At 35.4% G+C, this 14,314-nt stretch overlaps 1 protein-coding gene across 1 annotated transcript; it reads left to right on the top strand.

Moving 5' to 3' along the window:
• Positions 1 to 4,507: 4,507 nt before the first annotated feature.
• LOC134272630 (uncharacterized protein K02A2.6-like) lies at positions 4,508 to 8,563 on the top strand. Its single transcript, XM_062754843.1, has 3 exons — positions 4,508 to 5,130; positions 5,389 to 5,635; positions 5,828 to 8,563. The coding sequence occupies exons 1-3, from the start codon at positions 4,508 to 4,510 to the stop codon at positions 8,561 to 8,563; spliced, it is 3,606 nt and encodes a 1,201-aa protein (XP_062610827.1).
• The last annotated feature ends 5,751 nt before the right edge of the window (positions 8,564 to 14,314 follow it).

Below are 14,314 nucleotides of genomic sequence, written 5' to 3'. Positions count from 1 at the left end.
TTATTATTATTATTTTTTTCCCCTTTTCTTGTAAGACGGATTTCTCAGAGATGGCTGGACAGATTTTCTTGAAATTTTCAGGGATGGTGCAGAATAAAAATACGCTCAGACGTTTTTTTCATTTTTTCAAAATTCACTTCCTGTCGTCAGTTTTGTCCGATTTCCGCTTTTTTCAGAAATATTTTGTCATAGTCATATCTCAGAAACGGTAAGAGATTAAGACACCAAACTTATATGAGTAATAGATCTTGATAAGTAGGCGAGCCCAATTGGGTTAAGATCGTCCGGCGTCACTTCCGGTCGTCACAGGAAGTGATCAAAGAAATCGAAAATTTCAACTTTTCTTTATTGGAACTTTTTTTGCATCATATTAAAGCATTTTATTTGTAGTTTCGAAATATGTAAGTCCCACCGGAAACAAAAACGACAACTTCCGGTTATAAGAGAAAAACTGCATATTTTCAGTATTTTTCTTTCCCATAAATATTTCTTATAGATAAAGTATTTGTCATGATTTTTGGATATGTTATTAAGACTGCAAATGTCTACAGTAACGTCAAATATATTTGTAAAATTTACTTCCGGTCGCGTGATTTCCTGTCCTAAAAATGAGAAGTAATCATAGCTAGATCTCAAAAACGGTAAGAGATTAAGACACCAACATTATAGGAGTGGTACATCTTGACAAGTAGGCGAAAACATAAGGAATAAGATCGTCAGCCGTCACTTCCGGTCGTCACAGGAAGTGATCAAAGAAATCGAAAATTTCAACTTTTCTTTATTGAAACTTTTTTTGCATCATATTATAGAATCCTATTTGTAGTTTTAAAATATATCAGTCCCACCGGAAACAGAAACGACAACTTCCGGTTATGAGAGAAGATAGCTATATATCGTAAACGGTAAGAGATTAAGACACCAAGCTTATAGGAATGGTAGATCTTGATGAGTAGGCAAATCTATCTGGGTTAACATCGTCCGCCGTCACTTCCGTTTATCACAGGAAGTGATCAAATTAATCAAAAGTTTCAACTTTTCTATATGGAATCTTTCGGCCGAACTTTTCTTTATTGAAACTTTTTTTGCATCACATTATAGAATCCTATTTGTAGTTTTAAAATATACCAGTCCCACCGGAAACAGAAACGACAACTTCCGGTTATGAGAGAAAAACTCCATAATTTGAGTATTTTTCATTCCCATAAATATTTTTTTCAAATAAAGTATTTGTGATGATTTTTAGATATGTTATTCACACTGCATATGTCTACAGAAACGTCAAATACCTTTGTAAAATTTACTTCCGGTCGCGTTATTTCCTGTCCTAAAAATGAGAAGTTATCATAGCTAGATATCGTAAACGGTAAGAGATTAAGACACCAAGCTTATAGGAATGGTAGATCTTGATGAGTAGGCAAATCTATTTGGGTTAACATCGTCCGCCGTCACTTCCGGTTATCACAGGAAGTGATCAAATTAATCAAAAGTTTCAACTTTTCTATATGGAATCTTTCGTCGTAATTCATTATAGCATCTTATTTATAGTTTTGAAATATGTCAGTCCCACTGGAAATAGAAAAGACAACTATGAGAGAAAAAACTGTGTAAATTTAGTATCATACTATCCCATAGATACTTTTTTATAAAAAGAGTAATAGAAATCATTTTAGGACATGTTATTCAGACTGAAATGTCTAGAGTAACTTCAAATTTCTTTTCAAAAAATGTAGTTTTGGTCACATGATTTCATTAAGTTAACATTAAGAGATCTCTTAATCTGCAAGAGATCAAGACACTGAACTTACATGTATAATAAACCATAAAGATTGGGCACCAGATATAGGATAACTTGCGTCTGATGTCACTTTCAGTCATCAGAGAAAGTGATAAAAGAATTAATGAAAATGATTTTATGATTAAATGTTATTAAGACTATAATTGTCTAAAGTAACGTCGAGAACCTTGGTAAGTTACACCTCCGGTCGTTTGTTTTCTTGAAATCATTTTAAATATTATATGCCTTTTTTAACATAGATAAAACCTCATTCATGCAGATAAATAGAGGAGAACGGAAGACCTTCTTTGTTGCTATAGCAACAAGAGTTTCTAGTCATTTTCTTTATCATTTTTGTTTGAAAAAAGATTGTTATTAAGATCCTGTCTTTTGTTAAAAAATGATTTGTTAAAATTTATGTGCACGTTATTCGTGCTATTGAATACTGCTTTTAATAAATGTTCTACAGGTTTTTTTTAAGTGCACTTAATCTGTGGAATTTCCTTAATTTTTAATAATTCCCCACGATTAGTAAAAATGGTTCTTTTTTTAAGTTTGAAAATCAGGGGTTCATTTCAGCCGTGACTACTGTCACAATTTCTTTTATTTCTTGACTACACTGTACCGTAATAGAGCCTACCAATATTGTATACTGTACATAAATCTTCTTGCTTGTAGCCTCATGTGCATGAATTAGTTTGATTAGCCCTCTCACCAACTACTTTTTATATGCATGTACATGTATGTATCTAGATCATGATCAAGTCATAGTATCCAGTTTTTTCCCCATATTTTTCTCTTTGTTAAGGACCCTCTCTACACAAGTGCAAAATTTTCTGGGCCATTGATAAAAACACATTGTATAAAGGAATTATTATTGAGGTTAATTATTTAATTTTCAATGTATGATGCGTTGTATTTCCCCCCAGGAAAAATGTTTAAAGACAACACAGTATTAGTGAAAAGAAATCATTGTTAATTACTTTAATAGAGAAAATACATCTTAATAAGACGTTCAGTTAACTTATCTTGACCTTTTAAAATGTGAAGAATACTTGAATTGATTATAAATTGAGTAATATATTGTAAATTGCAATTTTTGAACATTTAGATCTAAGGGCAGATTACTCTTACTGCAGAAAAATGTCTTAGAATCAGAACTCTTTAGTATGCAGAGTAGAGAGGGTTCTTAATTGATTTTCCCCCTTATATATATTTTTTATTTTTAGCTTTATTGTAGTTTTAAAACACAGAGATCTAGTCAAATGTAATTCTATGTTAATGTAGGTAGTTTTCTGTAGTCCAGTTCACTTTAGTTTTTGTTTACTGTTATCCCCCTTTTTAACATGATTTTTTTTATTTTTACCTGTATCTTTTTATTTCATCATTTGTTACAAATTTGTTACAAATTAGGAAACTAGGGACAGCCTTTCCCTATGGATGTAATGACAATGTCCATAGTGTGGGAAATCTTACAAGCCCGCAGTGTAATAATGTAAATGTGATGGGACTTTTTAACAATACTCAGAGACGTAAGCGTAGTCATGGACATCGTTCGTACAATAAACCTGCAATACACGACGTCTCTTTTGATTCATTACTACCTTATGTAAATCAACAGTTAGGTCTACATCATATTCGTACCAAACTTTACTCTGTCCCTTTGAAACTTTTTAATAGTCTTCTTGAAAAGACCAAGGAACATCCAAATTTAGATTCCTCGACACCTGAATATAGGCTCGGTTCTGTGATTATGGATATTGCACATCATAGGCTTTTTAAACCCGCACGTTTCACGGAAGAAAATGCAGCTAAAACAATCCGTCTTTTCCTTAAACTTCAATATGCCAATAAAGGAATTGACGCGGTAAATATTAGTAATATTCTTAATCACAAAAGAGTCCAGTCTTGTATTCCACCATATTTCAAGTTAAAGACTACGCCTTGTATTTCCTACAAATATACATCGACCATTGCTTCCAAACTTTTCAATTACAAAAATACTTTACATGGCCTGGATATCGACTATCTGAAAAATAATCCCTTTTCGTGTTCATGTTCTTCTTCGCCCTATAACTATAGTCCTGCTGGACACGTTATTACAGGTGACGTAAATATAGTTCGTAATGAGGACCTTAGATCACTTATTTTAAAAGGTCCTAAATATAGGGAACCCCGATCCTTCAACTGGCGTCGGAATTTCATAAATATTATGGATTCTGTTGAAAATTACGCCAGACGATGGGCTAGCTATGAAAAAAAAGACATTGACACCTTGTCAGAATGGATTAAATGTATCAGATCACAAACACACATTAGCAGATGGAGAGTAATATATTAAAAGAGCATTCAGAAAAAAGTTTTATTTTTAATCTTCACATGTTAATTGAATACCGATGGAGTGTAAGCAAGACTTTTTTCTACAGAAGGTGAGCAAAAGCCACTACATAGCTAAGCAAGGCATATTAAGTTGCTACCACAAGACATCATAACATGCCAGTGAAGTTACATGACTGTTACATTATCTTGCTAATTTTGTTAAAAGAGTTATTGCCCTTTGATTGATTGATTTTACAAACACTATTGTTTGAGTATGCGCAAGGCGCCACTTGTGATTTCCGTTCTACAGAATAGAGAGTTAAAAAACGTGCTCGTTGTCTTGTTGTCATTTCACTGGATGTTTGCATTCAGAAAACATAACATGGTGTCAGAATTTACAGAAGTCTCGTAAAAATGGATCTTACAGGCATACCTACGCCATGTATGGATTGGACATCGACAAATTTGGTCGATAGTTGGAAAAAATTCCAGCAGCACGTGCAACTGATATTTGATGGCCCCTTGAAAGAGAAAGATGAGACTGTTAAGATAAGTTATTTACTTATTTGGGTCGGCGACAAAGGTTGCGATGTGTATAATACATGGACTCTGTCGAACGACAATAAGAAAAAGCTCGACACTTACTACAAGCGTTTTAAGGCGTACGTGCAGCCTAAGCTCAACCCTGTGTTTAGCAGATTCAAGTTCAATAACGAAGTTCAAGGTCAGCAGTCGATTGAGCAGTTAGCTAAAGATTGTCAGTATCACGATGCAGACGAGATGATCCGTGATAGGATTGTGTTTGGGACAAATTCCGCCAAGATTCGCGAAAAGCTTATCAATGAAGGTGACAAGCTTACTCTGGATAAAGCCATCCAAATCGCCCAGAACCATGAATACTCACAGGAGCAGCTTAAGTCGATGGGTACCACGTCACAGGAAGTTCACGCGATTACATCTAGACCACCGCCAGGAAATCGTGATTCCCACAAGACTTCCAAAACTGGCCATAGCACCAGTCAACCTGAACCGAAACGGTATAGTGACACAGCCGCAAGCCATGCATCCAGTAAACCTGTATGTCCAAAGTGTAGATACAAACATACTTAAAAGGAGAAGTGCCCTGCGTACGGTAAAACCTGCAAGCTTTGCAACAAACGGAACCACTTCGCCAAAGTTTGCCGTAGCAAGAAAGTTCATGAAGTTCGCGAGCCACACACAACTGGAGCAGAATATCCTTTATACAGTCACAGCTCTAATGACAATTTTACTGATTTGTTTGTTGATTGTATCAGTGTGGTTCATGCTCTTAACAAATCTGGTGTGTCATATGAACAAAATCAAGCATTTACACATGTTACAATAGGTCCAAATAATGTACCAGTCAAATGTAAGCTTGACACTGGCTCACAAGTTAATGTTATACCAGTATCTACTTATAAACAGCTAGGTGTTGCTGATCAGTTGAGTTCGTCGTCTAATTTGTCTGGTTATGCTGGGTCACCAGTTAAGAAACTGGGTTCTTGTAAAGTAGCTGTTAAGGTTGGGGACAAGATATTTCACACACAGTTCCATGTTGTTGACCATGACAGTAGACATGCCCCACCTATCCTCGGACTTGCATCATGTATGAACATGGGACTTGTTAAGTTAGTTAATTCCTTGACAGTTATGTCGACTTAAACAGACACCATTTCAGACAGTGTAATAGACAGAGAGACTGTTTTGACACAGTTTAAGGATATCTTTGAAGGGTTAGGGTTATTCCCAGGGGAATGTACTATCCATATAGATCCCGATGCTATACCAGCTATCCACCCCCCTCGTAGAATACCACAGGCTTTGGGTGACAGGTTTAAAACTGAGTTAGACCGGATTGAGAAGTTACTGGTCATTGCTAAGGTCGACACCCCCACACATTGGGTAAACTCCATGGTTGTTGTCGAGAAGCCATCTGGAGCTTTAAGATCCTGCCTTGACCCCAGGGATCTAAACAAGGTCATTCATCGACCCCATTACCCATTGAAAACTCTCAATGACATTTTACCTGAGTTAGCTGGTGCACGTTATTTCACCAAGCTTGATGCGCGCTCAGGTTATTGGACTATTAAGCTTGATGACGACTCAAGCTATCTTACTACGTTCAATACCCCTTATGGTAGGTATCGCTTCCTCAGATTACCCTTTGGCCTGAAATCTGCACAGGATGAATTTCAGCGCAAGATTGACTACTGTTATGCAGGTCTCAAAGGTGTTGTTGCTATAGTCGATGACATTCTTGTCTACGGGAAGACCCGTGCTGAGCACGATAGCAATTTGAAAGCTGCTCTTCAGCGCACAAGAGAAATGGGCATAAAGCTCAATGATGAGAAGCTCGATGTAGGTAAGACACAAGTCGAGTACTTTGGTCACTTACTTTCTGAAGATGGTGTCAAGCCTGACCCTAAAAAGGTCTCAGCTGTCAAAGACATGAAACCACCGGAAAATCGTAACAAACTCGAGACAGTACTGGGTATGGTAAACTACCTATCCAAATTTGCACCAAACTTGGCTGATACTACTAGCCCCATGCGACAATTATTGTCAAAAAGGTCTGAATTTGTTTGGGGCCCAGCCCAAGAAGAGTCTTTTGCTAAGGTCAAGGACATAATCACAAGGTCACCAGGCAGAGTATTGGCCTATTTTGATCCTAGGAAAGATACTGTATTGCAAGTTGACGCCTCCAAATTTGGTCTTGGAGCTACTCTCTTACAAGAAGGCAAGCCTGTGTCTTATGCCTCGAAATCACTTACCCCATCAGAAATTAACTATGCACAAATTGAAAAGGAAATGTTAGCTATTCTGTTTGGGTATAAGCATTTTCATCATTATGTTTATGGGCGTGAGGTGTGCGTCCAAACAGACCACAAGCCATTAGTGTCTATTATGCAGAAGTCTATACTTACTGCCCCTGCCCGCTTACAGCGCATGATTCTGCAATTGCAGAGATACAACCTTAAGCTTGTTCATGTCCCAGGAAAACAGATTCCTGTAGCAGATACACTTTCTAGGAAATACTTACCTCATACAATGCCAGAGCTCTCCAAGGGCATTGAGGCTCAGTTACATTTGGTTCATGAAAACATGCAGGTCAGTGACTGTCGTCTAGAACAGATTAGGTTGTCTACAGAATCAGACCCCCAGTTTCAAACCTTAACCAAATTTATTTTGGAAGGTTGGCCAGACTTACGCAGAAATTGCCTAGACCCCATTAAGGAATATTGGAACTTCCGCGATGAATTGTCAGTAGAGAATGGGCTCATTATGAAGGGTCTTAGAATAGTTATTCCCCATGACCTCAGGACAGAGCTCTTGAAAATATTACATGTGGGTCACACTGGTGTTGAAAAAACCCTGAGACGAGCCCGTGACATAGTTTTCTGGCCAGGACTTACGAAGGACGTTACGGACCTAATACTGAACTGTAATGTTTGTTTAGAATTAAGGAATTCCAATCCTAAGGAACCTTTGCAATCTCATGAAATTCCTTCATACCCCTGGCAGACAATTGCCTCATATCTCTTCCTATGGGATGACAAGGACTATGTTCTGTTTGTTGACTACTATAGTAGGTATTTTGGAGTTTTCAGGCTAACCAATACTCATAGTTCCACTATCATCTCAAAGTGCAAAGAAGTCTTTGCAAGGTATGGTATACCTGAAAATTTTGTTTTGGACAATGGTCCACAGTATTCCAGTTATGAATTTGCTGATTTTTCCAAAGAGTGGAACTTTCAGCATGTCACCTCAAGCCCCAGGTACCCTAGATCTAACGGTCTTGCAGAAAGGACAGTACAAACCATTAAGGGCATTCTTACTAAGTGTAAGGCTGACAGACAAGACATTAATTTGGCCATTCTGACATACAGGACTACTCCTTTAGACATAGGACTTTCCCCATCACAACTGTTAATGTCCAGAAGACTTAGGTCAAACATCCCTACTGTTCAGGAAAGCCTTAAGCCCTTTCATCATGACACAGACAAGATTAGGGTAAAGTTACAAGTCAGTCATGACAAGTCAAAAGTCTACCATGATAGATCAGCTCTACCTCTAAAGCCTCTCAAATCTGGTGATTCAGTTAGGGTTCAGCTCAATGATAAAAAATGGACCCCAGCCATTATAATGCAACCACATGGGAATAGGTCATATTTGGTCAAGACACCTGCTGGTTCTTTGTATAGGTGCAATAGGAGATTTCTCCATAAAACAAAAGAAGCTCCCCAACCAGAAGAGCTTGCTCTTCCCCAGTATGATGTTTTCAAACATGAGCCTTTGCCAGATGATACCCCTAATTTGAATTCTGGTAATGATGTGCAACCTGGAAAAAATCCTGACATAGGTAACTCACCTAAGCCCCCAGAACAATCCAAACCATATGTAACTAGGTCTGGAAGAGTTGTTAGACAAAAAATTATTCCTTCTATGTAATCAAATTTTCAATCAATTGTTACCTTAATCATCATATTCAGTCTAATTTATTTGCATATGCATGACCATTAAATATGGTCAATATATTCATTGTGAATCAGAATTTTATATACAGATATGGACACTTTTGATTTTCAAATTGACAGTGTTAAATGCAGTATTATGATTGTACATGAATTAAGTGACTTTACTTTTTGTTAAAAGGGGAGACGTTACATTATCTTGCTAATTTTGTTAAAAGAGTTATTGCCTTTTGATTGATTGATTTTACATACACTATTGTTTGAGTATGCGCAAGGCGCCACTTGTGATTTCCGTTCTACAGAATAGAGAGTTAAAAAACGTGCTCGTTGTCTTTTCACTGGATCTTTGCATTCAGAAAACATAACAATGACAAGTGTATATTCTCTTACCAAGATGAAGCTTCTGAAATAATAATGTTTTACCTTCATTTTAATTTACACAATAAGCATTTGTTTTTTTTTTTTGTCATGAATAATACTTACTTAAGACTATGGTTTTGAAGGCATCCGTCGTACGGATATGTACGTCGAGATCTCCCTCCCTCCTTACTATGTATGTCTCCCTCATCATTGTCAAGTCCCATAATCTACAAAATGATACAACTTCTTACAAAGGGATATTTTCAATCTACTGTTAACTAACTGACTAAATTGTGTGTGCCATTTCTTACCTCCTCTAGAATCTTGAAATTTATTATTTATTTATTACTTTTGAAGGGAGGGGTGTTAGCATACCATATTCAAACAGTTTGTTTTTGTAACGTGAAGCAGTCACCCATCCAAGGGTTAAACAGACTTGCTGTTGCTTAACTTGCCTGAAATAGAGGGAGACTCAACCGCATCACCAGAAAAGCTAGCTCACTGGCGATTCAATGCAAGTTCCCTATATACTGTCCGCTCAGTTTTTTTTTTATATAGGTTTAAAAATCAAATATAAGAATATAATGTTAGAATACCTAGCGGAATTCATCATTAATCCTACTACTGATAGTGGAATGTCACTTTGGGTACTAGCTGTAGGGATACCAGTGGGATGGTCGCTCCTCGACGAGGAGACATGTGGCAAAATTTGCTTTTCAGAATTAGTGTAACTAAGTCATAAGTAAATACATCTTTAACAGAATCAGGAACCATATTTTGTTCTTTTAATTGTTCCTAATTACAGGGAAAATCATCATCCATTTTCATTGGTAATTCTATTTTGACTGGTCTGTGTATCTTTAGTGAGAGCCTGTGCATTTTGAAGTATGCGTACCAAGTTAAGATTTATACATAGTATGGAGAGGAGGCCACGAATCCAGGGGGACCAGGAAAAGACTTCGTTGGACTGAAGGAAATCACCAAGGAGGAAAATAAGATATTTTTAAAGGAGAAGGAAGGACAATGTGTGTTTTCCGAGTATGAACATGGAATCGCTGCAGATCTCATCAGTGGTATGTTAAGTTTTAGTGAGCTTTTCTGATTGTAATGTTTCTGTCGTTTATGTTATAAACTTCGTCTTCTGCAGAACCACTGGGCAAAATGTCAACCTTGCCACAAAGTATCCTTGCGTAAAGTAATTTTTAAATTAAGGACCACGCACAGGTACTTGTGGACAGGAACCCCCACCCCCCAATATTGAACCCCTTGGGCTTATTGGATTTTTTAAGAATTATATTTATTACACTTATTCATCAAGTTTACACTATGAAATAATTGTCAAAATCCCAAAACAATGCTCTACAAAAAATGTACCCACTTTACATTCTAAGGGAGAAAGGTATGCCACTCTGGTTTGTTTTCGTAAATTGTACCCCCACTGGTCTTTGGGTTTATAAACGTGTATTTATTTTATTTCAACCAAAAATGTCTATTCACATCGTCTCTACATATATTTCTGTCTTAGTGCATGCCATAGGATTACGCAGCACTGTTAAGGCCTACTATGAGAAACCAACGGAAATATATGTGCAAAAAGGGTGACATTATTTTAAATAAAAGACGTACAACACACTGGGGGGGATAACTCTTGCGATTTCAATTGAACGTTTGACATGACGTCAAATTTAACGTCAAAAATAAAGCGTCAAAACGACGAGTAAAACGATCCCGATGTATACCGGTATCAATCGTGAAAGAAAATTGGGATATATTGGGACTATCACTTGGCTGTGATTTTGCGTACAATATTCAATCGAAAAGTATTTTTTTAGTTAACCCGATTAAACTCCGTAAAAAGCAAGACATAAAATACCATTTCATTTCATATACAATAAATTGTTTTGTTTTTTTTTCAAGGCGCAGGATTTTTTTTTTTATTCTGAAAATTTTATTTTACATTGCCGAAATTCTCATTATGTACAGTTGACTATATAATATTCCGATTAATGATCTTCATTACAATTTGTGCATACACGATATAAATACATGGATTGCTTTCTTTTTAAATTTTAAAAATAAAACAACAATAAATAAACAAAAAACTTTTTACAATGTAAAATCGATTTCGTTCTCTGACCTTTACTGATCAAAGAGGAACAACTCTGAGAATGTAGGAGATGTTTATTTTCCTCCCTTTATTCACGGTTTTCCACAGAATCAGATACATTTAGATTTACAGCAAGACTTGATAAATTCGAGAATTGAATACTATAGACCTCATATACACAATGTAAGTATAGAATTGAAAAGAATTATTCACTTGTACTGAAATTATCTGCATTTATGAATATCCTATTGCAGCAAATTGTAACTTTGACTTTCTGTCAACAATGTCGGTTCGAATTTCCTCGAATCAAAACAAAATGTAGTCTATAAGATTTTTAAAAAAAATTAACAATATGCGATTTGATTTAAAATGAAATAGATGAAGAGTTTAATGTTTGATATTTTGAAGTTAATGTGGACAAATATGGAATTTTCATTTTAACTTAAGAAGCGACGACATTGAAAGAAATGCGTACAATATCATGAGGGGTGTACAATACATGTGCATCTAATGCAAATGTCGTGTATCCCCACGGCCACATACTGTCTCGTTTGAAATAATGACATGAAAGAAACTACAATTATTTCATTTATTTCACAGAAAAGTTGAACATACACCATTTTTAATGAATAAAATTAAAGATATAAAATTAAAAATCAACATATTCACGTTCAACAAAACTAATTACTTGAATATTCGTATCCAGTTTTCATGTGATATGGAATGCATAACGCATACGTTTGTGGACTATAAACACTAAAATCTTTCAGTAATTTTGTCCTCATACATATAAAATGAGTATAGTCAATATTTATTCTGCATTCATGAATTTGAAAATTAATTCATACCTCCTATACTCTTGACGAACTATACCAATTTGCACTGTAAACGACGTTTCGTCAAACGCGAATGGTCTGCGACGCAAAAAAGGAAGGGGTGGGGGTGATGGGAGTATTCAAAAATTGCATAAAAATCTACATTTAAATACGCTTTACAAATGAGAACTTTTAAATTTGTAAGTTAATATATATTTTCAAGCTAAATCAATATTCCAATTTAATTTTTTTAATGTGTATTTGTAGATTCATATAACAAAGTGATCGACCCCCGTCTAGGGAACGCGATTTATTGAGAAAGGGGGAGGGGGTAATTTTCCGCTATTAAATCAAAACTGGTCGTACAAAATTTATACAAAAAATTATGAAGATTATTTTTACCACCAGCTACCTAAAGAAAGTTTTTTACTAAAATTAAACGACAGGTTTTTTTACCAAAAAAATTTGAATTTGAAAAATACGCATTTTTCAAGGCTTAGAAAATTCAAAGTTTTTCAGTTTAAGGTCTTTAACAATTGCTTTGATGATATGTATATCAAAAAGATGACTATGTTTTTGTTTTAAATGGTTAAAGGAATAAGCCATTGAAATTTGACATTTATATATAACCTGGTTTTTTTGAAAATCAAGGTTTTAGTAGTTCATTGATTAAAAAAAATTCTCTCCTTGTAAACAACTAAAGGGGGGTAACTTTCGGAAGTTCCTGTCCAAAAACCACTCGAACGATTTTGTCCAAAATATGCATACATGCAGTACATATAGTAATGTACTAAATATACAATAAGGATATGGAAATAACGAACAGTATTCAATCTCAACGTCCATTAAACAAATATACAAAACAAGAGCAGAGCAAACACGGACCTCCGAAACATCAGAGGTGGGATCAGGTGCCATGGAGGAGTGAGCATCCCCTGCTGACCGGTCACACCCGTGTGCTCATTGTCATAATCAGGAAATAACGGAAAAAATCCGTAGTCAATTCAGTGTATAAATAATGGACTAACAATTAGTATGAAAAACGTCAGTCAGCATTTCATTCAATGATAAATTGTATTTGCTGACAAGGTCATTGTATCGACCATAGAATTTACGAAATGATGACTTTAAACGAGACTGTTGATATTCTTGTTTCATCAACTTGCTTGTCAATAATTTACCTCGTTTAAGAAATTGTTCATACGTAGAGCATGCTCTTGCGTATCGAATCAACTGAGATATAAATACTCCGTATGCAGGTGATGAAGGTATATTGCTGCATAAGTAAGGGAAGTTGACGATAGAAAAGTTAAAGTCATCACGTTTATTATAAAATAACGAAAATTAAACGATAGGAATTTTTTTGAGGTAGGTGTGTTGTACATCCTTAAATTTATTTTAATTAAGCTGTTTTATTATCACAGAACGTTAATACTTATGGAAATAGCACGTATTACCCACTCTGTACAGTATAAAGTTTCATCCCACCGATGGACAGTCACGTGATGAATGCATAGTACGTGTACTGAATGTAGGTCAATAACAAATTTCAATATCGCAAGGGCATACCCTAGTTGAAATTTAAAATTCAAGCTATTAATTGTTTCTGCAAACTTTGTAGTTTCTGAAAAGTGCTGCTGCTTTGAATAGAATTCGCGTTTTAATAGTTAAATTTTCAAGTAAATAGGCCAATGTAAAAAAATATTAGACTTTTACCAAATATTTTGTGTAATTATGAAATCACGACTTCGATTTAAAAAAGCAGCAGCACTTTTCCAGTTAAGGATAATATCCTTTATCTATATTCAAAAAATGAATAAGATCTATGCAGTGTATGCCCTTGCGAAAGTACGATTTTATGGTGCATCTCGATTTAAAATATACGTAACCTGTACATAAAAACACGGCATAATTAATGAAATACATTCTTTTGAAAGTTAATGAATAATCGCACTTAACAAAGGATCTACACTGGTATTAATTGACTCTTTAAAACCTGTAAATAATATTCCTTTTTTTTATGACACGCATTTTTCATTGTTAAAAAATTCCTCAATCTGCCTCCCACAGTACATGAAATACGTCATGTTTACCAAAATGACGTCATATATACAAGTTCATCGCAATCAATGCTTTGTTTAAAACCAGCTACACGGGATTTACCTAGCAACGTTTTTTTAATGCATTGATAGGTTTTATTTTTGTTAATTATGCTAATACAGTTAAAAGTTGCAAATTATTTCATTTTCAGGTATTATGAGAAATACATAAAAGTCATATTTTTGTGTGACGTCACAGTAAACTTTTCCCGTATAAATTAGGCCCCGCCCCCTAATTCAAGCTTTAACAATGCTGCGTAACTCTGCATCTCGTAATAATCCCACAATATCTGATTATCTTCTTAAACAGTTTTCCAGGCAGAACGCTGAAATTCCCTTATGTAATC

Source organism: Saccostrea cucullata, unplaced genomic scaffold, assembly GCF_032062105.1.
Source record: "Saccostrea cucullata isolate Sc308-1 unplaced genomic scaffold, CSIRO_AGI_Scuc_v1 ctg2148, whole genome shotgun sequence".
Lineage (NCBI taxonomy): Eukaryota > Metazoa > Mollusca > Bivalvia > Ostreida > Ostreidae > Saccostrea > Saccostrea cuccullata.
The sequence above is the reverse complement of the archived record's forward strand: the minus strand, read 5'-3'. Positions and strand labels throughout refer to the sequence as shown.

Coding starts and splice junctions, on each gene's coding strand:
- LOC134272630 (XM_062754843.1), top strand. CDS start 4,508: ATGGATCTTACAGGCATACCTACGCCATGTATGGATTGGACATCGACA. Junction 5,131..5,388: donor AGTCAACCTGAACCGAAACG/GTATAGTGACAC, acceptor TGATTGTATCAG/TGTGGTTCATGCTCTTAACA. Junction 5,636..5,827: donor CTTGTAAAGTAGCTGTTAAG/GTTGGGGACAAG, acceptor GTTTTGACACAG/TTTAAGGATATCTTTGAAGG.